This window comes from Colletotrichum gloeosporioides (assembly GCF_011800055.1).
Source record: "Colletotrichum gloeosporioides strain Lc1 chromosome Unknown consensus_36, whole genome shotgun sequence".
NCBI classification, from domain to species: domain Eukaryota; kingdom Fungi; phylum Ascomycota; class Sordariomycetes; order Glomerellales; family Glomerellaceae; genus Colletotrichum; species Colletotrichum gloeosporioides.
Window position 1 is genome coordinate 490,538 of NW_025544681.1, and position 27,004 is coordinate 517,541.

Sequence of the window (27,004 nt, forward strand, 5' to 3'; positions counted from 1 at the left end):
GAGGCGTGGTGCTCAGCGTGAAAGTAGAATGTTTGAATGATTGATATAAAGGCCTGCCTGTTGTTTGAGATGTTGCCGTCATGGAGTATCGAAGCATCGTTCCCACAGACTCAAACATATCATTCATCTCTCCAACTTCTCCTTCAGATCAATTCCACAATGCATCTTTCTTCTATGGTCATCATGGGTCTGGCCCCCTTGGCTCATAGCTTCCCTCACTTTGCCAACTCTGGATTGGGACACCCAATCCGGTCGCCGGTTATCAAGTCAGGAAATGGAACCGGACGTCTGACGCCGAATCACTTCTTCTGGAAAGCTCCGGGACCCGGTGATCGTATGTCTGCATCTGCCTCGACGGGGACACTTGAATGTGCTAACAGAATCTACGCAGAACGGTCCCCGTGCCCGACGATGAATACCCTCGCAAACCATGGCTTCGTTCCACACGACGGTCGAAACATTACACTCGAAAAGCTCACAAAAGGGGTGAAGGATGCATTGAACGTGGCTGAAGCCCGCGCTCTCAACATCTTTGAGACCGCTCTTGCAGTCAACCCTCTTCCCAATGCCACGGTAAGAGAAACATCTGCATCGCACCTCGAGAGGGTGAGCTGACCACGGATGTAACAGTTCTTCGACCTCGAGATGCTCCATGCCCACAATGTCATCGAACATGACGGCAGTCTCTCCCGCCGCGATGCCGTCTTCGACCCCACAAACTCCTTTGACAAGGGGACCTTTGACAACTTTGTCAGCTACTTTGGAGACGAGCAAGCCATCAACACGTCCATCATAGCCAACGCTCGTGCCAGACATGCCCTCGACATGAGCGAGATCAATCCAAGCTTCTCCATAATCCAAGAACAGATTCCGGTCATCGTCGGCGAGAACGCCTTCATGCTGGCCATCTTTGGTCATCCGGAAAACCCGGTAGCGAATAGGTCATTCATGGAGTACTTCTTTAGTAAGTTATTGTGATCCCACACTGGTCTTCGACATATTCTAATCATCCATAGGGAACGAGCGTTTGCCAGTTGAGCTTGGCTGGACTCCGAGCGACACTCCCATTGACACCACGCTGGGCCAGTTCGTGCAGGATATTATTGCTCAGAGTCCTCCCGATGTGCCCCTCACATTTACCCCGCAGTCACCTGTTTGAAAACGCACGGCGCGGAAGCTTGAGGACAGGCAAAACAGCGTTGGTTTCTCCATGCATACTATCGATGGCCGAAGGATGTTGTATCGAACGGAGATATGTCTCCATCTCTATAGATGATGAAAAGAACAGGCAGTCCTGTACTTTTATATCTCTCTATACAGTAGATGCATGACCGATCTTCAATTTTGTAACTCTATGCCCAGCAGTCTTGAGTAAAGTCGCGTCGTCCATGAACCCTTCACGAGAAATACCTGACGTCATGTAGCATTTTGTGCACGCTTTATCGGAACAACCCAAAGCCCAAGAGACAAATTGATACTTTAGCAAACTGATAGATGGTGCAAACCAATCGGCCTCCGGCTTGGGATGCTGCGTGAATCTCTCCCTCGCCGGCATGGACAAGGTGATGTACTTCCTCAGCCCCCTCAACTCTGGAGGGCCAGTTTCGGTCGGACACCTGCGACAGCTGCCCGATTTGTAAAGATCCTCGAACAATGCATTGTAGAAGTTGTTCAATTGGTCCAAAATGCGATCAACTTCCTCAGCTCTGCGCGGATCTTCCCTCCACGGATTCGTCCATGAATTGTTCCATCTGAATGTCAGGATTTCGCCGCAGGGTCTCTTCGTTGCAGGCTGAGGAAGATACCCAGAACTTACGGTGATGATACCCGTCTTTATATACTCCAAACACATGATGCCCTCCACGATGCTCCAGTCTAATTCCTCTTGGCCAGGTGTTCTTGGGGTGTTCTTGAAGAGCAAGCCCCTCGTCTTCGGCGGATGTTCGAAGGTTACCTTCGCACCGTAGGGGCCTCTCGATGTTCCATAAAGCAGAGAAAACATGATGCAGTCGTAGAAGCGTATCAGCTTTGGATTGTTCCCGGCCCAAAGCGAGACTTTATCGCGCTCCCAGAAAGGCGTACTTGGCTCACCATCGACTTTTCTGATCTCGCTAAAATGTATGCCGAATGAGCCCGTGTAATCGCCCAGCCGATCGACAACTTCGGCTGCATCGCAGACCTTTGCGAGCAAGACGAGGAGTGCGGCTCTGTGGTTTCCACCTGGAGGAGCCTGTATGGAGACAACCACCTCTTTGGGGTTGTAGTGTTTGAGGACCTTGGCGAAGACGGAGCGTGTGTTCTTGATCGACCACATTGACGTTCTGTGACGAATCCCTTGTTTCTCAGGTCCTTCGTCCACCGCCCAGGTGGCCTGGATCCTCATAGCTGAGCCTCTTATGAACTCTGAGTCGACAAAGACGCACAGCTTGTCGATGTCAATACGCTCGCAGTCGTGCTTCTCGTCGGGAGAGGGGGCTGTCTTTCCGAGGCGGCAGTTGCAGCGAACACGTCTGCGAGGCAGACGGTCAAGGATGTCGGATCTTAGCTGGGAGTTGGTATGAAGAAGACTTGTGTGATCTTCTTCCTTGCTCAACATGTCCCATATGTGGTCGCGCGTCTCTTGAGGAAGGATCGAGAACGGGGACGCCATCGTTGCTGTGTTCATCGTTGCTGTGTGCCTTGCTCGGGGTCTATAAATGTGCCGTTCAGGGGCAATGCGACAGATGCTTTCTTTTCGAATTTACTAAAAGTTAAAGGCTTGGTACATATAAGCTTGCGTATTCAATCGGAGACCCTTGATTCTCTAGGCGATGCAGAGGTGTGACTTCAAGGTAGCGTCACGATATAGTTTAAAATTTCTTGTCAACTCTATTTTATATGTCATCGGAGAGAGGAAGGGAAACATCGTCGTCCTATCGTCTCTATCGTTGTAGACTTTCTCGCCTGCCATCTCCGTTTACTGCCTCTAACTAAAGGAAGCAAACACGCGATAATCTTGGGTATCTTGAGACGACAAATTGATACTGGGGACCTTACTGTATGAAAGGCGGTGGAAGTCATAGACACAGGCACCTTGCCCAGGTTTGGGTCAGTCAGACACTGGTGCTAGCGAAAGGTTGAGGATGGATCAGGGCACAATTTCTTACGGAACGTCGACAGACAATCGAAGATACGGGATTTAGGTCTACCGAGACATTGGACATCCAAAACATAGATAATTTGCATGTGACGTTTTCGTCAATCACGCAAAGCAGGATAAGTCCAGATGCGGAAACCCTTCAGACATTGGCAAACTGGAACAGCTGTAGTCGGTAAGCGGTTGGCGCTTCTTTGGACGGCCGATCAAAACAAGACATTTTAGCGGCAAATCACCTTCGCTTCTGAGGATAAGATCGGCAGCCACTGAAGCTTGAGGTTCTAGGAACTAAGTCCGGTGACGTTGACCCGTTTGCTGGTAGATGGAAGGTCTCAGATCTGAAGACAAGGCTGAGACTTTGCGCAATGTGAGTCAAGCCGACAGCGATAATTAGACATCTGATTCCACGGACTGTGCAGAGGTGACGTTATTTACCTCTTCTTGTCCGGGTCCGTCGTGAGAATCGCTTTGGTGTTTGATTTCATCAATGACATAGGAGGACGGGTTAGTATATTTAAAGTAATCTCAACGAAGCGGTCGGCCGCTTTTCGTGGTTTCTAACTTGCTAGCATTCGCACTTGAGACTTCATTCTAATTACCCTTGTTTTCACTGTCAATTAGCGACGCTTTTCCCTCAGAGCACTCAGTTACAATGCCGCCAATCTACCCGTTATTACCCACCACTGAGGGGTCGGAGGGCGAACAATCCAAAGAACAAAAGCCGGAACGGGAACCACGGAACCTTGTGCTCTTCTTCGATGGCACCGGAAATGAGTTCACCGGGTCTGACAAGGACACTAATGTGGTCAAATTGCTCAATATGATGGACCGCAACGCCTGCAATCAGTATCACTACTATCAAAGTGCGTTCATCGAATCTGAAAGTTACCTAGTTACTTATGGGTTCCCAGCCGGCATTGGCACTTATGATGTCAAAGAGAAGACCGTCCATAAGTCCAGCTTCGGCGAGATGAAGAGTAGCTTCTGGAAAATGGTTGACCAGGGAATCGGCATCACATTTGACGCGCACGTCATTGCCGGCTACCGATTCTTGATGCAATACTATGCGCCCGTCAGTAAACCGCTTCTCTGGAGACTGCCAGTATTTCAACTAACCCTCAACGATGACAGGGTGACAGAATTTACGTTTTCGGGTTCAGTCGCGGGGCATACACCGCCAGGTTTCTCTCTCGCATGGTATTTACAGTCGGACTTCTCTGTAAAGGGAACGAGGAGATGGTGCCGTTCGCATATCGCCTCTACCAGCGGCACCTGAACGGCGAGTTCAAGGCTGCCAAGAAAGGCGACCACCACCTATCTCAACACAACGACTATAAGACGAACCAATCTGCAAAGAAGTGCACAGCGGCCACGTGCGAGTTGGTCGCGTTTAGCGACACCTTCTGCTGGAGGGCGCCAAGGGCCGGGACTAACATTAAGGTCTTCTTCCTGGGCCTTTGGGACTGCGTCAACTCGGTGTCCGTTTTGGAAAAGAAGACGACAGCGAACGTCAAAGTCCAGGGGACTGCGGACATAATCAGGCATGCCGTGGCTGTCGACGAGCGCCGCGTTAAGTTCAAGCCAGCACTCTTCGATCAGGACAAAGCAAGTAAGGGCATCCGAGAAGAGCACATCAAGGAAGTCTGGTTCCCGGGCAGCCATAGCGATGTCGGCGGTGGTTGGCACCCCGAAAGTGACTTTCTTTCGACCGACGACAAGAAAGCCACGATCTCGTTACGCCTGGAGTCTTGGAAGAAACTTCGGAAGCTGAGAAGGGAGTCAAAAAAGGGAGGACAAAACGACTGGGGCCAATGCGAACAGTCTCATGCAACCTTGGAGGAATTGGATGAATGCGAGGACGAGCACTCCAAGTCGTATTGCTCCAAGAATCAATGTGGGAGGTGTCGCAATGACGGCCAACACGACTACTGCTCTCACCGGTACCGCATGAGGCCTTGCCAACTGAGCGATGCCCCTCTGTATTGGATGATTCAAGAGGTTGAAGAGGCAGACAAGCGACAACGTGGCGAGAAAGACTTCTGGCCTGATGGCAAGGGAATCAGGTGGGTTCCGGAGAAAGTCGCCGACTTCAAGATTCGTTACCTGTACCACAAGCACGACGCCGTACTCGCGTCTCTTCACGACCCGCTCAAATTCGGCTTCGGTGACACCATAGGGTCTGTCCTATTTTGGAACTTTCTGGGTAAGGCTCTTGCATTATTCTTGTGTTAGAGTATGACTGACATGAACAGAGTTCTACCCCTTGACCAAACGATGGGAGCTCAAAAGGGAGACCGTTCGCGCCGACAAAGAACACGCCGTCGACAAAGAACACGCCGCCGACACTTATCGTTCCCACTGGCACTGGCAGATGTTTCCCCTCAACATGGGCGAAACCCGAGATATCCCGTGCGACGCAGTCTTGCACTCATCCCTAGTCGAGCGTATCAAGAAACGCCCAACATACCGCCCGGTGAACAACAGTGGAGAAATTGATGGCAAGGAGACACCTTATTGCTTGATAACAGACAATAAACAGGAGATTTCCCCCAAAATCATCGAGAGGCCGCCGGCCGAGTCAGAAGACCTCTATAGAGGGTATTATACTTTTAGGGACGAAACCACTAAGTCAGGTTGAATTCAATAGGGTATTGTGTTGTTTTTCTCGTAGCTTTTTGTTGCTGGACCTCTCCTGGCTGAGCTAGTCGAGTGTCGTCTAGTGGAGTTGCGGTCAGGAGGTATGCGGATTATGAATATTGAATAAACGGCAGTCAAACAATTCTCGCGTTTGAGACAGCCTAGTTCTTATGTGTCTGTGCTGCTTAACGTCCTATTTAATCAAAAGATTGAAGTTTTACTTCGATGGTGGACGATACTAAATTACAGTGGTTAGAGATGAGGAGGATGACGACGGCGAGGATGACGACGCGGACGACGACGAGGACGACGACGAGTGCGAGTACACAGGAAGAATCGGGGATCTGCTTCGTTTTTCTAGTCATGCTGTTGACGTTTTAAAGGTGATAGAGCCCGTTCATTAACCAACAAGCTCGTCTCTTCCTCCGTCCCGAATGCCGCAAACCGCGAATCCTCATTCATATCCACAACCTCCCCGAACCTGACCTTGAGCTTCATCAAACGCTCCGGCATGCCCTCCTTACCACCAGAACAAGCCTGTCTCGCCAACTGATTCAAAGTCCCATGTTCATGAGTCGTGGTGCACAAAATCTGCAGGAAGCCTCCAGGAGTCGCCGCGACGCCGTTCTGGAACATGGCAATTAAGCCGAGTAACAAGAAGATCGCAGTCACAATCAAATCTGCGGCGTACACCGCAATGAGTCTCCAGGGGGACTTGAAAACGTAACTTAGCCTATAGGTTTCGGTCGTGACGGAAGTTGACGTCAAGTGCTGGCCGTCATTGAATATTGAGAGGGAGACATTGGTCATGAGATCGCGAAGAATGTCTGGAGACAGGTTGTAGTCCATATACGTGTAGTCCTTCGTTTGTTCGTCATAGGCTGCCCTTGTGAGAGGCGTTTCTTGAATCAGAGAACTGCTCCTGTTGTAACCGTCGGTTCCTGCAGTCAGATAAGATTAGTCAACGTGTCACAGAGTCACAGAGTCACAGAACGAAAGGCCGAGATGGGAATCAATAGGCGACAGAAAGGGCAGAGAACTTACCGAGATAAACAGCATCACCCTTGAGAGGTTCTGTGAGGGTTTCGGCCATGGAGAGAAGCTGACAGCCGTGGAATAAGGCGTTCAACTCATCTTTGGAATGAGTGTAAGTCGGATATATGTACTCAATGCCATTCGGACCGTCTTTGGCATGTCGCTCGCCGTAGAAAAGGCTGGGGTAAAATAACGCCGTTGCATTCAATGGTTTCTCGTTCGTAATACCCACAGTTATGGCCTGAATGGAGTTGGTGTAATTGACATGAGCATTGTACGTGGCCGCCATTGCGACGCAGTTCAGTGCCCGCAATGTAGCATTCTGCCGCTGCCCATCACTCTCGGCCCAGATCATGACAAATTCATACAGATCGTTGACTCTCTTGAAGTTAGGATTGTGTGGGTAATGAGATGCTCGATAGAATCCGTTTTGCGCGTAGGTGTCGTTGAGGTCCGTGTTGAAGTACAATTTCGCTGTTGAAACAGGGTTCGCGTCCTTGCATTGAAGGGACGGAGCCGCAAATTGGAGGTCATATGAGCAGTTGACTCCGCAAGGTGATGTGCGAGTGAGATAGGCACCTTCAAGTAAAGATCGTTTGCCAATGGCCGAGTACTCCAAGATCGGCATTCTAGCTGTGAGTCAGAATTGAGCTTCAGGTGGGAGATTGGCATGGGAAAACATACTTGTAGTCGCCATCGGGCATTGTACTGAACATGGCATACTTGAAAAGGTCGGCTGCTGATCCATTGCCACGAAAATCGACATTCAGGGCTGGGATTGATGCTGCATTGGTAGCGCTCCGAGCTACTTGCTCTACGACAAGAGCTCCACCCGGAAGTGATGCTGACAGTGGTACCAATAGGAGCAGTAACCCGAAGAACCACAAAAGGGGGACCAGTTTCAATATCCCGAGCTGATACAAATTCAACGGACCGTAATTCAGCTGGAAGAGAGCCTCCACTTTCTCCAATGGAAGCGACCTCCGGCGTAGATACCACCACAGGAGTTGCGCGAATGCTGATGAAGCGGATACTGTCAGGATGGTTGAAAAGGCCCGTGAAAAGACTAGGATGAGAAAACTGTTCGTTGCCTGAGATATGCCGACCTCGTCGATGGGTCTCCCATCTCCTCCGCCAATCACGTAGAAGTAGATGTAGTTGGCAATTGCGATAACCATCGCTCCGATGAAGCCCCCGACGATCACGGCTGGTGTGTACCATCCTATAGAAGAAAGCTTGCTCGTACTCGGAGGTTTCGGTGAGATTACCGATGTGAACCCCTTGGTCTCCCGAACAAAGGGTGTCGAGGAATCAGTGATATTGGCAGCGTCGAGTGGATGAGGGCTATGTTCATCGTGACTGTTTGAGTCTGTCTCCAGCTCCGCGCGATACGCGATGTTACTCATTTTTCGGTGTTCAGCAGTCGTCTTGTCTCCGGGTTTGAGCCCAGCTCGGCCGTGAAACTCTGCGTCGGATGCTTCCTTATATTGTAGGAAGCTACACGTCGAACCCCTGAAGATTCGCACTTTTCAGCCCTGCACCAGGGCTTTGTCTAGACCGATGCTACCAAAGACTCACGGGCCAACTATAGCAAAGGCAAAGACAAATGCGATACAATTACCATGTTGAAAATGTGATAGACCTCAAGATAGACTTTGGAGGCTGAATAGGCTACATGCAAGATCTCGGAGGAGCTGAAGATCTAGCGTGGTGTTAGCTGGAGTGTGAATGTCAACACAGACTCGAATTAGCCTGACCACTAGCGACCGTTGTCTCACTTGTAGGTGCCCTGCATCTCAGCTCCAGCTGTCGTGCCCCTGCGTTGAGTCAAAATCCTGTTGTGCGCCCAAGACTTGACATTCGGATCATCGGTAGGTTTTGCGGAGTTGCGGCCATGCATGCGATGTGGTCTCCGGGCCCTTTTGCTGAGTTTGCGAAAGCATCTCAGCATCTCATGTTCCGTATCTTAGTCTAACTCCTTCAAAGAGGTCGCCACAGTCTCTCTCACAGCCTACATCTCATCTGTCGCTCTACCTCATCCACTGACATTGCGCCATGGGATCGTCTGCTTGTACATGACTAGGACTACCCAGAGTCTTCAGTAGACGTTGAGCTTGTGAGGCAATCGAGGCTGCCGTGGATAGCATTGTAATAGCGGAGGAGATAATCATAATGACTGAGGTATTCTGTTGGCACCATGTTGCCTACGTCAACCTTTGCTCTCGGTGACAAGCGCCCGCTCTATAAGCATCCTGCGTTTCCGTCTCTACCACATACGACCATACCCACTGGAGAACTCGGGATCCCGTCCGCTCTCCCATAGATAAGTCAGTGAGGGCTGGAGTAGTAGTCGGGTCGGTGACGACCGGCGAATGCCCGGTGTTGTATGTTTTTGACGTTCACGATCCATTTTTTGGTGTTTTTGTGGACTGGCTATGCATACGTTGTGGCGCCGTACACTTCGCACTAGCCGGCTCCACTCGCGATGACAAGTACTGGTAAGAAACGGCCGTCTTGCATATTGCAGTTGAGTCTTTTAAAAAGCATGAGCATTACCATAAGTTCCTTGCCTTCCTATCATATCATCGCCCTTCTCTTGTGGATCTCCTCGGTATCTTATGTTCCGTATCCGATTCTACCTATCTCCTTGAAAGAGGCCGCCGCCGCCCTCTCTGGACCGCGAACGCGGAGACAGGCCCGCCGACTACACATAGCCTTCAATAGACACCAAACTCCTACGTGCAATCAAGACTGCCATGCCTATACGTATATACAACGGAGCTGAGATGTCTATGCTTAAACACGCAGTTTTAATCGAGGGTCCTTCTCTACTTGATCATCCACAAAATGCGCTCCTCAATCATAGCCAGCGAATCCATCCTCTCGTTCTCAGCCATCAGCTCCAGCGCACGCTTCTTGTACCGCCCGTCCGCAAGCACCTTGTCCACCGCCACGCGCACCGCGGCGGCGCCGGGCGTCTGCGTCCTCAGGTTCACCGCGAAGCCTGCCACCGACCCGCGCTCCGCCACCTCGGCCTTCTCCTCAGTCTGGCCAGCGAACACGGCCGGCACCCCGTTGACCACCGCGTGCGTGAAGCCCCCGTACCCAGCGTTGGAGATGAACACGTCGGCGTGGGCGAGCACCGCGTTGTAGGGGAAGTAGTCGAGCACGCGCGCGTTGGCGGGCAGCCGGGACACGTCGAGGGTCGCGCCCCGGCTGCCCAGGACGACGATGACGAGCACGTCGTCGCGGTCAGCGAGACCCTGGACGGTGGGCAGGATGAGGTCCTCGGGGTCGGTGTTCACAGTGCCCTGCGTGACGAATACGACCTTCTTCCCAGACTCGCCCTTGTTCGTGACCTCGGACCACCAGGGCGGGTATGCCAGGTCTTTGCCGAGGGGCGGACGGGGCAGACAGCCTGCGAAGCCGACCGTGGACGGCTTATCGGACAGGTCGTACTCGAGGCTCGGCGAGCAGAGGAGGAGCGCCTGGTCATAGTCGACGAAGAAGATGTCATTGACTGTATGGGCTGGCAGCGACGTGCAGCCCAGCGACCGGAAGACGGCGTCCCTCTTGTCATGCAGCTTCTTGAACGGGCCGTCGTTGATGAGCTGGTTTAGCGCCGCGTTGCGGAGCCTGCCCGAGTCGGACGTGTCGGGCGGCAGGCCGAGGGGCGTAGGCGCGCAGTCCACGCTCTGCATGATGAGCGGGCAGGGGCTGATGCCGAGCGTCCGGGGGAACTCGTCGAACCCCCGCGGGAGGGGGCGGCCGTACCGCCAGGGCACCGACGCCATGTTCGGCCCGTCCTCGACGACGACGATCTGCCTGCCGGGATCGCGGGCCCTCAGCCCCTCGAGTGTCTCTTGGAGCCTCTCGGTCCTGCCGGGGAGGTCGTCGAGGAAGACGCAGCCGATGGTGTGCGCGTAGCGTCTCGGGCCGATGGGTATGTCCCGCTGCGACCCGAGTTCGGCGAATTTGGCGGGGGTGAAGGGGTCCGGCGCCTCGAAGAATTCGGCACCCATGGCGCGGATCTTGGGCTCGTATTGGCTAGCGGCGAGGTAGGCGACGTCCCAGCCGCGCTGCACCAGGCCGGCGGCGACGCGCAGCAGAGGTCCGGTGTGGCCGGCGCCAGGAAAGGACGTTACGAGGAGGAGAGGCCTGGAGGCTTGAGTGTTGACGATGGATCCCATTGTGGCTGGCTTGAGAGGGTGATTTGGGGATCAGAGCTACAATGAAAACCTCTAAAGCTACAGCCTCACATATCAAAATGGCTTCTATGTGTTTGAAGTCGAAACCAATGTAAAGGCGGATAACTTGAAAAAGCTCGTCGATTGACCTGCCTACATATATACTAGACAATTATGAAAAGGCCGTAATAGCTTGAGAATTCTCCGATCCGGGGCCGACTCCGTTCCCCTGATTGATAGTGCTTATTTCATACGGGCCTCGGAGACATGACGTTTTGTCATCTAGGTTACGTTGATAGTCTTGTGTTCTCGTAAGCCGAGCTGCTGTTGTTCTAAACGGCGAGGGCGCGTACGAACTTCGCGGTCTTGGCCAAGACCGAAGCCGCGAAAGCGGGGGCCTGCACGAATGTGACTTTGCGGTCTTGGCTAAGAATGAAGCAGCGAAAGCTGGTTCAGCTACATACAGCCTTCAAAAATGCGACCTGCTTTGTCATTCATGCACGTCTCAAAAACGATCAGACAGATGTGTGAGTTCTTGATAATGACCTCGCTGAAGAGAGATTCCCGTTTCTCAAAATCATCAGCCAGTCTATCAACAAGTCCCTCTGTGACAGGGACTGGATCGACAGCCCGGGGTTCGGATTTTCGTGCTCGTTCACGAGGGGTCTCGGCTAAACAGCGTGAACATTTGAATGGAAATGACAAGTAATGGTAAGAAGCGTCCGTCTTCCATATTGCAGTCGACTCATAAAATCATAGGTATAGTCATGAGTTCATTGCCTTCCATTCTATACCTTTCCTTGCGATTATCATGGCCCTTCTCTTGTGGATCACCGCTTGTCGTTGGTGCACTTGCTTGATTGGGGGCTGCCGGTGCCTCTCATTGGTGTGAGCTGGCGTCGAACGGGGCCGACCAGCAAGGTTGCAGGGGTCACCTTGACGGCCATAGCTGCCTGTAGGTTTTCGAAGGTCCGGAGATCAACTTGAAACCCAACAGCAGACAAATAAGCAGCTTTTGACAGTCTGCATCAGAGCCATGGCTTCATCAGCGGCAGAAGCGGGCGGCAATGACAGAGATGAAGACATTGCGAATCTATCGATCCGCGAGATATGTCGTCGTTTCCTGGAGAACGTCTCATTGTGCAGCCGCTGCAATGGACTGCGCGTCACCTTCAACTTCTCCGCTGCACCATCAACGAGTTGCCCGAGTCATCACGTAATCTGCGACCTAAGCGCAACACTCCGCAGCCATCTCCTGAAGTCGCGATAGATTGGGCCAGGACGGTGGTCACTCGCTATACCACGGAGATAGCCAGTGCCGTGGGCTCTCTTTTGGAGATCTACTGATTTACCAAGCTCTCGTAAGTTGACCATACGATCTGAGGTGTGATCGCTTTTCTAACTGCGTAGTGATACCCTCAAGTTCTACTACGAAAAATATGAGGTCGATCTACCGTGCGACGTATATGCCAGCATCTCGCCGTGTTTAAACGGCCCCCAAAGCTGCACTGCAGCGCGCTGACTAGGCCGCTGGGACCTTAGTCATCGCGCTGAACGGTGCAGCAGACAACCCCCGCAGGCTGGCTGGCAACCTTCCCCAACTTGGGCAACGGGGACTAGACATCGACAGGGGATGATGGGCCAGACCTCGCTCGGGTTAGCCCGCCGTCGCACGCCAATCCTTCTTCACTCAGCCAAGCCTAGCTTGGCAGGATAACCTATTACGGCTTTACGATGGTGGGGGGTGCTAGAGACATATCTCCAGGCAGCCGTCAATTGCACCTGGTCGAGATGCTCGGATGCAGGAACAAACGGCAGCCTATTTTTTTCATCCCTCTTCCTTGGCTCGTATTGGATGAACCTGCAATCCGATCCCACAATACCCCCCTGCATGCTCCCCAAATAGCCGTAGACGCTTAAACCTTGATGAGATAGATTCAAGAAACATGTCCATTGAAAACCAAGATCTGGAGTCGAAGCGAGCTCCCATGATCGGCATTTGCGCTAGCGTCTTGACCCCAACCAGTCCGTTGTTACCGCACCGCGGCTGAGCCCCCTGGAATAATCTCTTTTCTTACTCAATGGCTTCGGTTGCTGCTCGGCGGCTACTGAGGTCATCGTTCGGTCCCGTACATCGCTAGGGTGTGGAAAAGCTTGTTAAGACGGCCCGTCTCGCCACGTTTTGTCGATGCATCTTGCTCTCTATCCCTATCAACTTAACTGGGCCACCATCTTCAATCGTTCATCATGGTTCGTCTTACACTGTTGGCGCTCGCTGCCACCGCTCAGCTTTCCCACGCATGGCTGCCCGTCGATGGCTCAAAGAAGCTCTTGGATACCCGTGGCTTCAGCCTGTTCGACGGCCAGAACACGACCGACGATGAGGCGCACAGCGTTGGCAAGCGTTGGATGCCCGCCGCCGGCAAGATCAGGGGTGTCAACCTGGGCTCCCTCTTCGTCTTTGAGCCGTGGATGGCCAACACCGAGTGGAACAACATGGGCTGCGGCGGCCAGAAGTCCGAGTTCGACTGTGTCATGAACATCGGCCAGGACAAGGCAGACGCGGCTTTCCAGAAGCACTGGGGTTCGTGGATCACCCAGACCGATCTCGACGAGATGATGGGCTACGGCATCAACACGATCCGTATCCCGCTCGGCTACTGGCTGGATGAGTCGTTGGTCGACAAGAACTCTGAGCACTTCCCTAGGGTTCGTGTTGCGTCGCGGAAGGACGTGAAGCATTGGCTAACCTTTGCCAGGGAGCTGAGAAGTACTTGATCCAACTCTGCGGATGGGCCAGCGATCGTGGCTTCTACATCATCTTGGAGTAAGTCATGCCAACACGTGCAGGTTTTCTTTAGCTGACATCCTCGAAGCCACCACGGTGCCCCCGGTGCCCAAGTCGCTCAGAACGCCTTTACTGGCCAAGTAAGATGACCTTCAGTGAAGAGCGGGACTCCCGATCTGACCAGAATAGTTCGCGCCCTCCGCCGGCTTTTACAACGACTACCAGTACGGCCGAGCCGTCAAGTTCCTCCAGTACCTCAGGAAGCTCGCTCACGACCACAATGAGATGCGCAACGTCGGCATGATCGAGCTCGTCAACGAACCCACCAGCTGGGACTCGGCCGTCCCCTCGATGCGCAGCACTTTCTACAAGAACGCCTACAATGTAAGTCTTCCATCCTCGTACCCCGATACCACATCGCTGACATGCTTTCCATAGGCCATCCGCCAAGTTGAGAAGGACCTCGGCGTCTCGGCGAACAACTACTTCCACATCCAGATGATGAACACGCTCTGGGGCTCCGGCAACCCGGTCGAGTTCCTGGACGACAAGTACTTCACCGCCTTTGACGACCACCGCTACCTCAAGTGGGCGACGAACGTGCCCGTTACGCACGCCGACTACATCTCGACGTCGTGCAACGACAACCGCAACAGCGACTCCTCCGGCCCCACCATCGTCGGCGAGTGGAGCATCAGCCCTCCGGACTCGGTCGAGAACACGGACGGCTGGAGCAAGGACACGCAAAAGGACTTTTACAAGAAGTGGTTCGCGGCACAGGTGCACTCTTACGAGAAGAACACCGCCGGCTGGGTGTTTTGGTCGTGGAAGGCTCAGCTCGGAGACTACCGGTGGTCCTACAGAGGTATGTCAACGCACCCCACTGCGTGAGTGTTCGATACTAACAATGATTAGATGCTGTCATCGCGGGTATTGTCCCCACAGACCTTAACACCATTGCCAGCTCCGGTGTTTGCAATTAGGGCGTGACGTCTTATAGACCATGGTTGATGGCCTTTTGGTTGTCTGGATACCTTGGCATTTACGTCTTCATTGTACATACTTGAGCTTGAATGATAGATGCACGACTCCATTGATGACAACTAGCTGCCCAAAGGAGATGGCGGATACCTTTATGATAACTTGAAAGTAATGTAACGTAGCCCGCAAGACCATTTTGACTAGGCTAGGCAGACTGGGCCCGAAAGGGAGCATTCTGCGACGACTCGAGCGGCGTTCGCTTTCTTCCCGCATTCGGCAACGCTGCTCACCCCATAACCGGCGTCTGTCAGCAACGGCCGCGAGATCGCCCTCGCCGGTGCGGAGGATACGGGAGATCAGCGTTCGGCAGCAAAAAGATTTCTTGGATGCCTGCGATTCTCCCCGCAGTCGCCCAAAGCTTGCTGGTCCCGGGTTGCACCGCCCTTTCGCCCCTGTTTGTTGTCAGTCGGCCCTTTCATTAAACCCGTATGCTAAGCTCATGTCTCGGTCCGCCAACCGCTCGAGATCAACGGGAAGCCAAGCATTTTGGCCGGGCTATCGGCACCATTCGCGTGTGTAGAGTGCTGGTTTCAACGTCATGTCTCACAAACACATGGTGTTCACTCTTTGCCCCCCTTGCAAACGCCCTCGGGCTGAATTTCCTGCAATCCTCAACGCTGGAGAAATCAAGCGAAAACCCGCCTTTCTGTCTCGAATGCCTAAATTGCAAACGCGTTGTTTGTGATCGCCCCAGGGTGACAGTTGACGTTCAGCCGCAATCGCGGTTCCCGGCGTCCATGACGTGCATGTGGCGGGCGCTCCGTTGCGTACCCACGACGCCGACGCAAGGGAGGACATTGAAGCTGCCACTGGAGAAGCCAAACAAGATTTTATGCTTCTTTTCTCGAAGGAAGCTTCAGTTCTAGACTCCCGTTCCCCTCTTTTCAATCATCAATCTCAGATCAACCCACACTGCGGAAGTTGGAATTCGATCCACGCGAAGCGGCGTGGCTGAAAATGTGGGTTGCCATGACTTGAACACCAAGCGTGATTGCCGTCCGACGATGCCATCAGTCGTTTACGGGTGGAGCAGGGCCGCTGACGCAGTGCGACCCTGTGTGACGATCCAAATCAGACATCCGCCTGCGTAGCTGTTTCCCCAGATTTTTTGACCGAGTCTGGCTGCCGCCTCCCTCACTGGCTCGTTCCCTCCTAGCTCCATGTCCATCGGAGCCGATTTGTGGGCGGGCGGTGATCGACATGCCCCAGCGAGTAGCTTCCCTTTCCCTTTCCCTTTTCCCCTTTCAGCCTGACAGACATTTGGAAAGGCACCGGGTCGCCCGGCTCATACGACTGGTTGGACGTCATGCTACCCTGAGGTAACAGCACCCAACTGTCTGCTTCCGAGTGAGGAAGCAATGTGCCTCACAGGAAAGCAGATCAGCGGGGTTCTGACGGTAAGTTTGCGGCTCCCTTGGGATCTCCTGCCTGTTGCTTGACTGACGACATGGCGGAGAAGGAACCATGCCCCAAGTCGTGGAAAAAGAGTAGTGTGCTGAGGGAAGCACACCGTCTTCTCGCCTTGCCCGCTATCCCTATTTAGACCCCTCCATCTTCTCGAACATCTCCCACCTCCATCCCAACGACATACCGTCCACAACCCGTCTTTGGCTAGCCTTGTCCGACAGAACTCGTATTCTCGCAACGAAGCCATCTTCAAGGTACACCGACGACTCTTCTCCTCAGTATAAGACTCAACTTGCCGCCCTCCAGTCACGCACATTCCATCTTCATCAGCATCACTTCTCCCCTCTTTCTCTCCAACCCAAACAATCTCGACCCATTCTCCCATTGACAACATGAAGGCCACCGCCGTCTTTGCTCTCTTGGGCGCCGCCCTGGTCTCTGCCCAAGAGACAACGCAGTCTTCGCCCTTCTACCTCAAGTATGTGCCTCGTAGCGAGCCGTCATGCAAGGGGACCTACCTCGCATCATGCCACTCTGGAGCTGGCCAAGCTGGTCTCTGCCCTGAGCGCAGCACTAATGGCTCCGCGCAAACTCACTCAGAGTACTTTTGGAACATGACCACCAGCTCTAGCCAGCCTACTCTCGGCCCTCTGATTTGGAACTTGCCCATCGGCAATGGTGACCCTGTTCCTACGACTCTGGACCTCCAGCTTCAGTTGGTCAGCAATGGAGCCATTCCCATCTTCTCTCCCGGCACCACGGGCATCTACAGCTTTGGCTTCGACGACGATGACAACGAGCTCTTCATCTACAGTCGCCAGGACGATTCAAAGGCTGTCCCCGACAAGGTCAACTACACCGCAGAAAAGTACTACCGCTGGCACGTCTGCTGGACCTTTGTCGGCAACTACTACTACCAAGCTCTCGTTTGGGTCACCGGTGGTGCACCCGTCAATCCCAGTATGTCTTCTCTTGATTTGGCATGCTGATTTTTGCTAACATTGCACAGCCTGCCAGGAGGTCCGGGTTTTCCGTGAGGAGGTCTCCAAGTAATCATGTCGGTATGGGGACGCGTAGAAGTGGAAGACCATGGAGTCGATAGAGTTGGGCTCGGCGTGGCGAGGAGGGTTAAACGCACAACATCATACCCACATCCATAAATAATACCTAATACAAACGGTCACGTTGAAATGCAAGAGAGTTCAGATGATGTGATTGAAGCTGATTACTTTTACCTGAATTATTTCCAACTACAATGACTACGCTTCGCTTTCCTTACGACTCCCTACGCAATACTAGCAAAAACGGGGTATAATTTGAACGTCTAGAATCCCAAACGCCAAACACGCATGCCATGGACATGCCTAAAAGTTTCTGTATCTTTATGAGCGACAAAAGAAAATCCGCCGTATTGACGATAGATCTCGGGCATGCTAAGCCTGCAACGACGTCGAGCGCTCAACACCCGGCCGCTCAGACTTGCTCGCTGCCTCAGCGTCCGCCTCTGCCTGCGCCTCACCCGTCTTGTTCTCGACGAGGGCGCTGTCATCCTTTGTGGTGCTTGGCGGGTTCTCTGCAGACTTTCGCCCTCGGTCATTCTCCCCCGACCGCCTCGTGTCTACGCTGTGCCTCGCGGCGGGGCTCTTGCGCTTCTCGTCCGTCTTGCGCAGCTCCTTCTCCGTGCCGACGACGGTGCTGATGTCCTCGCCCTTCCTGATGGCGGCGAGGGTGCGCTCGGCGACGTCGACGCTCTCAAAGGCGGCGTGATTGACGCGCTGCTTTTTGGAGGACAGCCGGCCCGTGATGCCCTTCTTCTTCTCCTCGACCTCGAGGGCCTCCATGAGCTCGCGGATGGTCAGCCAGCCCGTGATGACCTCCTTGTCGACCTCGCGCTTGCGGTCGCCGAGCTGTCGCCGCTCCCGCTGGCCTTGGACAATGCGCGCACGGCGGACGACCCGGTCCGGCTGCTTATGGCGCTCCGTCTGCTTGACGATTCCCTTGAGAGTGTAGCCGACGGGGCTGATGATGGCACTGAGGTCCTTGAGGACGAAGCCCGTCAGGCCCATGCCGGTGCCCTTGACGAAACCCGTGAAGCCGTCCTTCTTGGCCCCGCGCACGGGCAGGCGGACGAGGCCGGTCGTGCCGTCGTAGATGCCAAAGACGAACTCTTTGCCGGCCGCCTTGAGACCCGAGCGGATACCCGTCACACGGGGCGGGCGGCGGACGGTGTCGTCGCCGTAGAGGCGGGGTGCGTTGTGGAAGCCCTGCGCCAGGGCCATGGAGAGGTCGACCGGGGCGCGGGCCAGGGCTGAGGCCGTCTTGCCGACACCGTCGCCGACCTCGGTGGCGTAGTCCTCCACGGGGTTGTCGACCGTCGTGGCGGTTTCGACCGAAGACATAGTGTCGCGGCGGTCGCCCTGGGCGGGTCGTCCTGAGGCTGCGTTGCCGTTTGTTTGAGAGTCTTTCTTGGTCCCCTCCTTGGCATGGCCGTTTTGCGCTTCCTGGTTTTCGTTCTCACTGGAATCGCCTTCTTGCCTGTTCAATGCCTTGGGCACGTCATTCTCCGTCTCCGCGTGACCATTGACTTCCGAGCCCTGGTTCTTGGCCGACGTGCGCTTCTCTCGCATCGCTTTGAGCCTCTTCTTCTTCTCCTTCTTCTCTTTTCGCTTATGAGATGTCTTTGCCAGCTTGTAAGGGACGCTCCCCACACCACCAAACACGTTGCCCAACGTCCCAGCGACCGAGCCAGCCACGCCGGTGACAGGCTCGCCGGGGCCCTCGAAATCGTTCCACTCCATGTGGCGAAGCAGGCGGAGTCTCTTCCACGAAATTTGTCCCTCTTCGACAATGATGTCGGCGGCCAGAGCGCTGAGCTTGATGTTGGTCTTCTTCAGGGTCCAGACCGCGGCCCGGTCTCTGAGGACGGAGCAGCGCATGGAGTTCAGACCCTGCAGGTTGAGGTGGTGGTGGAATGATCGCACCGCATTCTTAGCGCCATCGCCTTCCAGCTCAATGTCTTTGGCGACCTTGCCAGCTGCTTCTTGCGCCTCCTCCGTGAGACAGTACTTAATGCCCTCGGCGAGCTTCTCGGCGGTAAGGTGCTTGTAGGGTACCGCCTCCGGGCCCGCAGAGCAGTTGGAGAGGATGCTGCCCCAGAAATGCTGGTCGCCAAAGAAGGGAACAATCATGGTGGGCTTGCCGCACTTGAGTGCAATCGCAGTGGTTCCGGCACCACCATGAATAACACATGCCTTGACACGGGGGAAGAGCCAGTCATGGGGTGTGTTCTCCAACATGAAGATGTTATCGGGGACGTCCATCTCGTCCCCGCCAAGACCACCCCATCCCTTGGACACCAAAGCGCGAACCCCCGCCATCTTGACGGCGTCAAAGATCATCTGCGTGAAGCGATCGGCGTCATCGACGACAATTGAGCCGAATCCAATGTAGATGGGCTCGTCCCCTGCTTCGAGAAACTTTTCCAAGTCGCTGGGCGGCTCGAAAGACGAGGCCAGGTCGAGGAACACGAAGCCAGAGACGTCAATCTCGTCGCCCCAGTCCTGGGGCTTCGGGACGAGGCCAGGGCTCCAGAGGTACGTGAATGGGACGTGTAATCGGTAGGTTGCGCCTGGGGCCCAGAGCGTCGAGACCGGGTCCAGTCCGAGTGTTTTCACTCGGAAGTCGTTGACCAAATCACCCAATCCCTGCCAGACCATCATCTCAACCAGAGGGTAGGAGATGAAGTTTGTGTATCCCGGGTCCACGTTGGACTTTTTGATGCTCGCCAACGGGTGCGGGAACGCTTGTGTCGGCGTGTAAGGGAAAGTGAACATCAGGTGGAGAGGGATACCGAGTGCTTCAGCACAATGGACGTGTGCGAAGCTGGGTGGGTTGGCGATGATCGCGTCGGCAATGAAGGGGTCCCTCTGGCCCATCATCTTGAGGTTGTGGACGTCCTTTTCGTCGTCCGTCGCATTTATACAGGCTCGCCAGAACCCCTCAAACATCTCTGCCATGGCCGATCTTCGCCGGCCAATGTCTCCGGCCTTGACGGCATCGAGAGTGGGGATCATGCCGGGGTTCTTGACCATGAAGGCCATCAACTCGGAGGGGTCGCCGCCGACGGAGAAGAACTCGAGGCCGGAGTCCTTCTCCACAAACTCGCGGAAAGCCGGATGTGTCGCAATGCGCACCCGATGTCCGTAGTCCTCCTTTAAAATCTTTCCGATCTTCAGAAACGGCTGTGCGTCGCCACGTGAGCCAATCACCATGATAACAATATTAAGCCGCGGCTTCGGCTCGCGGTCAGTGGCCGTGGTGGCAGACGACAAGCGAGACAGGTCAGGTCGTCGGGCCTCTTCCCCGTCCTCCTGGCCTTCGTGGATCGGTACGACCCTCTTGACAGCGTGGCCCAGAGCTTTGGCGAGATATCCTGTGTTTGCCGTCTCCTTGACCGAGATCCTCAGACGACCATCTCGCTTGACCTTGCCTTTGGTGTTGTAGTTATCATTTCCTACACGGAACCGTCTGTAGCGATCCTCGGACTCTTGTCGACGCCTGGCCTTGGCCCGAGCCTTTTCCTCGGCAGCCTTCTGTTCGGCTGGCGTCCTTGATTCTTCATCATCCGAGGAGTCGCTCGAGCTTGTCGAGTCTGAATCTTGCGTGTTCGCCTGCCAGATAGCCTTGTTCAGGTAGGAAGTCCCCGCCCGTTTGGGCACAGTGGGAAACGGCGCATTTCGTGGGTTCGTCTTGCGGCCAGGAGCCTCCGTCCTCGACCTTGCGTCCATAGGCGGGCGATCTTGCTCCCCGGTGGAGGCGGTCGCCTTCGTCTGCTCGAGAGCTGTTGGGTCTGAGGTTGTCTTCCGGGGCTTGGCCGCTTCCGGTGCCGGTGCATTGGGAAAGTTTGCGGACTTTGGTGTCCGGGGAGACGCGGCATCGGTAGGGGAGTCGATCTCGGGAGGCACGTAGGACGGGTAGACAATGTTGTTGTTCTCGTCTCGGAGGACGGCCACTTGCTGGCCGCCGTCGTTGATCTCGTCGATGTGAAGGCTCTCGGTCTGCGGCGTCGAGGCAGCTTCTGAATCTGCCGTCTGGCCCAGGGCCACGTTCGCCGTCGGAAGTGGGTTCGCCATGTTGGCGTCGACCTTCTTAGGCGGTCTTTCGTTTGGGTTTATTGGTTGTGACTGAATATGCTGCTGCAGTCTTCGAGATTTGGTGAGGGCGTGATCTGGGTCAGTCGCGGTGATTCAATGTTGCCATGAAAGGGCGGGCTTCCCAAACAAAAGAGATTATTGCTCGGGGCGAAGAATGTAACCGCAGAATTCGCGTCACTGGTGTGCTTGGCCAGTAGTCATGCTACCACAGAGATTGACGTACGGCAGAGCCAGGGGGGCGTTAGCTGGGGGAAAGCTACGTCGCGGACAACGAGGAGACGGAGAAAATAAAGGAACAGCGGCAACGCCCTGCGTATTGTCGGCACACGCCAGAGACCTGTTCGGGCCAGTCTCGAGCGCCTCAGTACGGGTGAGTTTCACACCAAAAAGCAAGCTTCTGCAAGCCGGCCGCGCAGTGCTAGCCCGTTTCCAAAGCAGCAGCGAGTCTGAGCTGCTGCGAAATTCCAGCCCCTGGCATTATGACATCACCTCTCGATCACACTAAAAGGCTTCGCGGGCTAGCCAGGCCTGCCCAGTGCCAGGGTGGATCCCTGTCAAATGGAAAGTGGCCCTCCGGACCGTGCGCCGAGATTTACATTGGCTGGACCGCATTGGTCCGTGCAGGGGTAGGCGATCTGGTTGGCCGGAGACTCTGTCCCGGACACCACACTTTGAATCAACCCACCACCAATCTCTTGCGTGTTGAACGTTACCATGCCTCACTGACAACACACACTTCGCGCCCATCATCATCACACTGCCGGCCGGTTCTTGTCGGACAGTGCTACGCACAAGATTAACGACTGGAGTTGCAACCTCAACCACAGCGGGCGCTTGAAGACTGGGTCTGCTTTGCTGGCCGTCTATCTGTAGCAAATTGGCTCAAACCCCCTTGGGATGCGGCGCGGCGGAATCCTGCACGTCCTGGCCTCTGTCGCCTTCCAGGTTCTCGGCTTTTACGTGATTGCTCGCATGTGTCGTTGACGGCGCCACAACAAAGATCCACATTTTTGCAATTGGCTTTCGGCAGGCCAATGGGCTGAGCAGATGGGACGTCCATGAAGCACAGCCACGTACCGCCCTCGCCACACTTGACGTCGCCTCCACCAAGCCAAGCTTCTCTCGACGGGGGCACTTTGGGCGCTTGGCAAGACGGGGCGGAAAGAGTTTCCAACTTACGAAACAATGCGGCTCTCGGAGGCCCGAACCAGACCCTCAAGGTAATGTGCAATCCGCTTGGACTTCATCCATCCCCACGAAGCTCCTTCGTCACGTCCTGCGTGGGGGATAAGACGACACGTGCGAGCGGTGCCGGATGCAACAAGTTGAGTCGCCGTCTGTTTGTGGCCTGTAGAATGATCGCCGGTGAAAGGGAAACTTTCAACTCCCACATGAGAGACAGTCTTGCCAAGCTGCCTCTCCTTCAACTAACGTGTGGCCTTCTGAGTTGGCCAGAGATACACTTTGTGCGCTGAAAAAACATGTAAAGTATGTGCTCAGACAGCAGCATCGAAACGACAGCACTTGCGCGGGGTCTCGGCTGCAAATTTGAACGTGGCGCATCGTGTCGTAGAGGGATTCAAAGTGAGGCTGGCTGTCATCGACGGATACCACGGGAAGCTCCGATTAGGAACAAGGCTGGAGGAGGAAGAAAAGGTTTAAAGAGAGGAAAACTGCCTTTGAGATGGTTGCGGGGGAGTGAGTAGGTGAGAATGATGGTTGTGTTGACCACGTTCAGCAACGTCGAGCAGAGCCACGGCCAGCTGTCTCAATTAGGATTGTTGAATGGGTGCCGACACAGCCCTCCCAGTGAGGACACCTAAAGTATCAACGTGGCCCGCCCGCAAAGCCACGATTATGAGGCCCGGAGTCACAGTCAACCTGCCTCTCAGGTAAGCACCGGTGTTGAGCACACATCATCATCGAAGATCACACAAATCGGGTCAACAAGCTTTGGCACTGTGATTTTAAATTGCGTGCTGCTCGTTGCTCAGCAGCTTAGGTGGTTCGTAATTCATAAAAAAACTCCGTCATGAACCCACGCCCAAAAATGCAAGGCCTTGTATCAGAGAGCAATTCGGCTTGCCGGCGCCGTGGCTCCCTTGATGTCCGGCGGCTGATGTACACAAAGCTTACTGAAGAGGAAGGCTCTTTAATTGCATCGTTAAGATCTCGAGTTGCGTGAACACCTCCCCGCCCTGTCCCTGGTCGTCGATCTCCTTCTTTTCCACGGCTGCCTGTAGCGTCTTGGCAGCATGTAGCAGCGGCTCTACGTAGCGCTGCTCGACGGCACCCGGCATGCTCGCTGGTACGAGGTGCTGGAACTCGGTGCCAGCGAACAGGAAGTAGGCAAAGTTGGCGAGTTGCAGGTGGAAGGGGAAGTTCTGCACCCAGTACTCCCAGAGAGCGGTGGCGTCTTGGTCCTTGAGGAAGGCCAGGTTGGGAAACAATGCGTACTGAAGGGTATCAATGGCGTCCGTCGACGCGAATCTGTTTGTAAGCTTGCGTTTATGAGCAATAATCACCTCCTCTCGCAGCCATGTCACGGCAGAGGCCTGCAGAGCGGAAAAGATGCAGTTCTCGAGGAGATCCTCCAAGATCTTGAGACGGTCGTTGTCGTCAGGGTCGTCGTGCAGGACGAGGCCGGCGAGAGTCGTGGCGACATTGCGTACAGAGAGAGACGGGTGGAACACGGAGACCAGCGTCAGCAGGTGATGGTAAGGCATGAAATCACCATGGCCGTCTGATGGCGAAATGCGCTTGTAGTTCTCCAAATACAGCCCCATCACGACCAGCGCCTCGGTCGTTCCTGGGTTACCCACGATGCGAGTCTGGGGTTCATCGCCGAGGAAGCCCTGCAACAGCTTGTTATGGTCGGGGAAGATTGTCATCTGCACCTGCTCGTAATCCGCATCGAAGACTTCTGCCGAGAAGAGCCAGTACGCCACAAGACACCAGACGCCTCCGGTGGAAAGCTTGATGGCGGAGGGGCTAAGGGCATCGGTATCGATGGACAGGGGGCTGTGGACGATGGAACCTTCGAAGATTTCCTTGACAGACAGGTCATGTACTCGAGTTAATCCGAGATCTCCTGCAAGCGCCTAGTTAAATTGTTAGCAGTTCGTCCGTCCGCAACGCTAACATCGGACGAAGGTATGTACATACCACCAGCTGGCCAACCAGAGCGTCCCTGGCCAAAAAGTCGTCGTCCTCCTTGAAGGCGCGCAACATGCTTTTCCGGATCACGACGCGCTCCGGGTTGTAGAACTCGAGCAGGCGGGAGGCCCATTCCATGCTCGTGCAGTTGACATAGGCCTCGATTATGCAGGTGATGAAGGACTGCAGTAGCCGCTTCGTGGTGGCCGGCTCGGTTGGCGCGAGTTGTTGGGACTTCCCCGCCTCCGGGTCAGGTGCGTGCTTCGTGGGGTCGCTGGATGTGAAGGGAGTGTCGAGCTTGTTGCTCGACTGGCGAGTGGGCAGAGGCGGTCGCTTTTCGCCTGACAAGGAGCGGATGAGGGCGATGACTGCGGCCGTCATTTCAGGATTGCGGGGATGGTAGGTGCGGTAGACGCTCTGGAGGGTTGTGTGGACGAAGCGAGAGGGCCGCGCGACGTTCAGGCGCTTGTGGAGGATGCTGAGCATGCCGACGAGGTTGACGAATGTGGCCGTGGTCTGGTCGTCGTCCTCGTCGTCTGTGGCATCGTCGACGTTCTTCTCGAGGACCTCAAGGACCTTCAGGATGACCTCGCGCGGGTTACCCAGCTGCGCAATGGTCTCGAGACACTGCTCGCTCCCTTGGACGGGGACGAGCATCTCGACCAGGTCCCATCCGATGTCCTGGGTAAGCTGGGCATCTTGCAGAATGTCGTTGAGCTCTGGCAGGATCTCAGGAGACAGGACCTCGCCGATGATGGTCAGATAGGTGAAGGTGTCGGTGGCAGGGGGTTTGGACTCGCGCAGCGCCTGTAGGCCCTTTGAGGAGTCTGCCATGGCAGGGGCGGACGGGATGGTGGCGGCTTCAATCATCAGGTCTGGTGTTCTCGTGGCACAAGGATTGGCGAAGGGATCTATCTCAACGTGGGCGGGTGCAGAGACGATGGCGAGGGAGGAATGGAAGGTGAAGCAAGATGAAGAAAGAAAAGAAAAGAGGCTGCGCCCTCTACCTGGGTTTCGTCATCGGAGCTTCCTGCGAAGGCTGGCTGGCGCGAACAAGGGTTCCAACTCCAATTCATTGCCCCCCCACCTCACACGCGCATATAATTAGCACCTTCACTGCAATTCACCCTCTCACAGCCTGAGGATCACAGCCTAAAGAACACGGATACAGCAGCAGCACATCAATCAGGACCCAGATCTGGGACTGGCTGAGGTGAGAGGACCGGCTGGAGCACACTACCTGGCCGGGATGGGGCGGGATTGGAATGAGATGGGATGGGTTGGGATGGGGGAACTGGAACTGCGACTGTGACTGGGACTAGGACTGGGACGGGTGGGAAATGGTGAGGTGCTGCAGGCCCAGAAATGCCAGCAGTGGGCGCAGCAGGAACCCCGCACTAGCCCTGATTCAGTGAGGAAGCCCCGCTGGAACCTGCCCCACCGCTGCTCGTTCAGTGCAGACGTGGCCTGTGACTGACACCGAGGAGCGCTGTGAAACCCATCGGCACAGGTGGTTCCAGGCCGCAACGCTGGATGTGGACGGTGAGATGGTTCCGTCCAGTATCCGCCCCGCCACTGGAATACCTCAGGTCAGTCACAGTGTCGTTGGTTGGACCCGAGGCTGGCGGCTGGCTGGAGCGTCAGGCTTGGCGGTGAGTGTGCCGTTTCGTGCCGTCGAGAGCAGTTTGGGAGGCTGTCGGGTGTTGTCAGGCTTGTCTTGAAGTGGTCTGGCATTTGGCAAGCCTGGCCTGGTCTGGTCCGGGCCTGGGCTGTGCCACGAGACGTGGGTTTCTCAGATCACCTCAGGAGAAGTGGCCACTGGGCCGCCTCAGTGTGCAGCCAGCAGTGTGTCAAGCGCTGGCCTGGCCTGGCATCTTGGGAAGATCGGCTCGAGTCTGGTTTATGCTTGACTATGGAACCTGGAGGCATCCGAACAGACTACGAAACTGGATGGCCCTCAATTCCTTTAATCTGCGGGACGGAGCGGAACCCTTGAATCATTGTCGACGAGAGAACCTGGCCCTGCTCCGTGTTGGATAAATGATGGCTCGTAGACTACCTTAGGTACCTTCCATTACTATCAATCCGCCGTAAGGTAGTTAGTCACCTAAGGGAGGTCACATATCGATAAAGTCAGGTCGAGTGTCGTATCGATAACCGCCTTACCTTATCCATCTTTTTGGAGCGGGGCCCGCTTGAGATAACGGCATGCGCTGCGATAAGACTTGGCGGCAGGGGGCGGCTGGCAGGAGGAGCGGTGCAGTGCAGTGAGGAGGGGGATGGGAGACGGGAGGTACCCCGTGGTTATGGCTACAACCTCCCGTCCTGAGGTACACAACACACCTCAAGGTGCCTTCCTTTGTGACCTCCTTCATCTGGAGGCTCCTCGTTTGCCTTGGACAACCACATACCTACCTACCTTACCTTACCTACTTTACACCTCAGTCTCTGACCTGACGGCCAG

General features: G+C 54.9%; 9 protein-coding genes across 9 annotated transcripts; 4 read left to right on the top strand and 5 right to left on the bottom strand.

Moving 5' to 3' along the window:
- Positions 1–159: 159 nt before the first annotated feature.
- On the top strand, positions 160–1,159 carry GCG54_00006048 (putative sterigmatocystin biosynthesis peroxidase stcC; the record flags this gene model as incomplete). Its single annotated transcript, XM_045406062.1, has 4 exons — positions 160–334; positions 392–573; positions 631–964; positions 1,017–1,159. The coding sequence occupies 4 exons, from the start codon at positions 160–162 to the stop codon at positions 1,157–1,159; spliced, it is 834 nt and encodes a 277-aa protein (XP_045265445.1).
- A 153-nt stretch (positions 1,160–1,312) lies between these two features.
- Positions 1,313–2,650, bottom strand: GCG54_00006049 (uncharacterized protein; the record flags this gene model as incomplete). The annotated part of the gene is made up of 1 exon (XM_045406063.1): positions 1,313–2,650. One exon carries the CDS (start codon positions 2,648–2,650, stop codon positions 1,313–1,315), a length of 1,338 nt encoding a protein of 445 aa, XP_045265446.1.
- A 1,138-nt stretch (positions 2,651–3,788) lies between these two features.
- On the top strand, positions 3,789–5,774 carry GCG54_00006050 (uncharacterized protein; the record flags this gene model as incomplete). Its single annotated transcript, XM_045406064.1, has 3 exons — positions 3,789–4,208; positions 4,268–5,339; positions 5,389–5,774. The coding sequence occupies 3 exons, from the start codon at positions 3,789–3,791 to the stop codon at positions 5,772–5,774; spliced, it is 1,878 nt and encodes a 625-aa protein (XP_045265447.1).
- A 356-nt stretch (positions 5,775–6,130) lies between these two features.
- On the bottom strand, positions 6,131–8,214 carry GCG54_00006051 (uncharacterized protein; the record flags this gene model as incomplete). Its single annotated transcript, XM_045406065.1, has 3 exons — positions 6,131–6,714; positions 6,818–7,437; positions 7,493–8,214. 3 exons carry the CDS (start codon positions 8,212–8,214, stop codon positions 6,131–6,133), a joined length of 1,926 nt encoding a protein of 641 aa, XP_045265448.1.
- A 1,422-nt stretch (positions 8,215–9,636) lies between these two features.
- GCG54_00006052 (uncharacterized protein) lies at positions 9,637–10,998 on the bottom strand (the record flags this gene model as incomplete). The annotated part of the gene is made up of 1 exon (XM_045406066.1): positions 9,637–10,998. One exon carries the CDS (start codon positions 10,996–10,998, stop codon positions 9,637–9,639), a length of 1,362 nt encoding a protein of 453 aa, XP_045265449.1.
- Positions 10,999–13,242: 2,244 nt separating this feature from the next.
- Positions 13,243–14,766, top strand: GCG54_00006053 (putative glucan endo-1 6-beta-glucosidase B; the record flags this gene model as incomplete). The annotated part of the gene is made up of 6 exons (XM_045406067.1): positions 13,243–13,704; positions 13,755–13,822; positions 13,872–13,923; positions 13,973–14,167; positions 14,222–14,648; positions 14,699–14,766. The coding sequence occupies 6 exons, from the start codon at positions 13,243–13,245 to the stop codon at positions 14,764–14,766; spliced, it is 1,272 nt and encodes a 423-aa protein (XP_045265450.1).
- Positions 14,767–16,623: 1,857 nt separating this feature from the next.
- On the top strand, positions 16,624–17,284 carry GCG54_00006054 (uncharacterized protein; the record flags this gene model as incomplete). Its single annotated transcript, XM_045406068.1, has 2 exons — positions 16,624–17,191; positions 17,241–17,284. 2 exons carry the CDS (start codon positions 16,624–16,626, stop codon positions 17,282–17,284), a joined length of 612 nt encoding a protein of 203 aa, XP_045265451.1.
- Positions 17,285–17,664: 380 nt separating this feature from the next.
- Positions 17,665–21,363, bottom strand: GCG54_00006055 (Sterol 3-beta-glucosyltransferase UGT80A2; the record flags this gene model as incomplete). The annotated part of the gene is made up of 1 exon (XM_045406069.1): positions 17,665–21,363. The coding sequence occupies one exon, from the start codon at positions 21,361–21,363 to the stop codon at positions 17,665–17,667; it is 3,699 nt and encodes a 1,232-aa protein (XP_045265452.1).
- Positions 21,364–23,516: 2,153 nt separating this feature from the next.
- On the bottom strand, positions 23,517–25,410 carry GCG54_00006056 (uncharacterized protein; the record flags this gene model as incomplete). The annotated part of the gene is made up of 2 exons (XM_045406070.1): positions 23,517–24,485; positions 24,550–25,410. 2 exons carry the CDS (start codon positions 25,408–25,410, stop codon positions 23,517–23,519), a joined length of 1,830 nt encoding a protein of 609 aa, XP_045265453.1.
- Between the last annotated feature and the right edge of the window lie 1,594 nt (positions 25,411–27,004).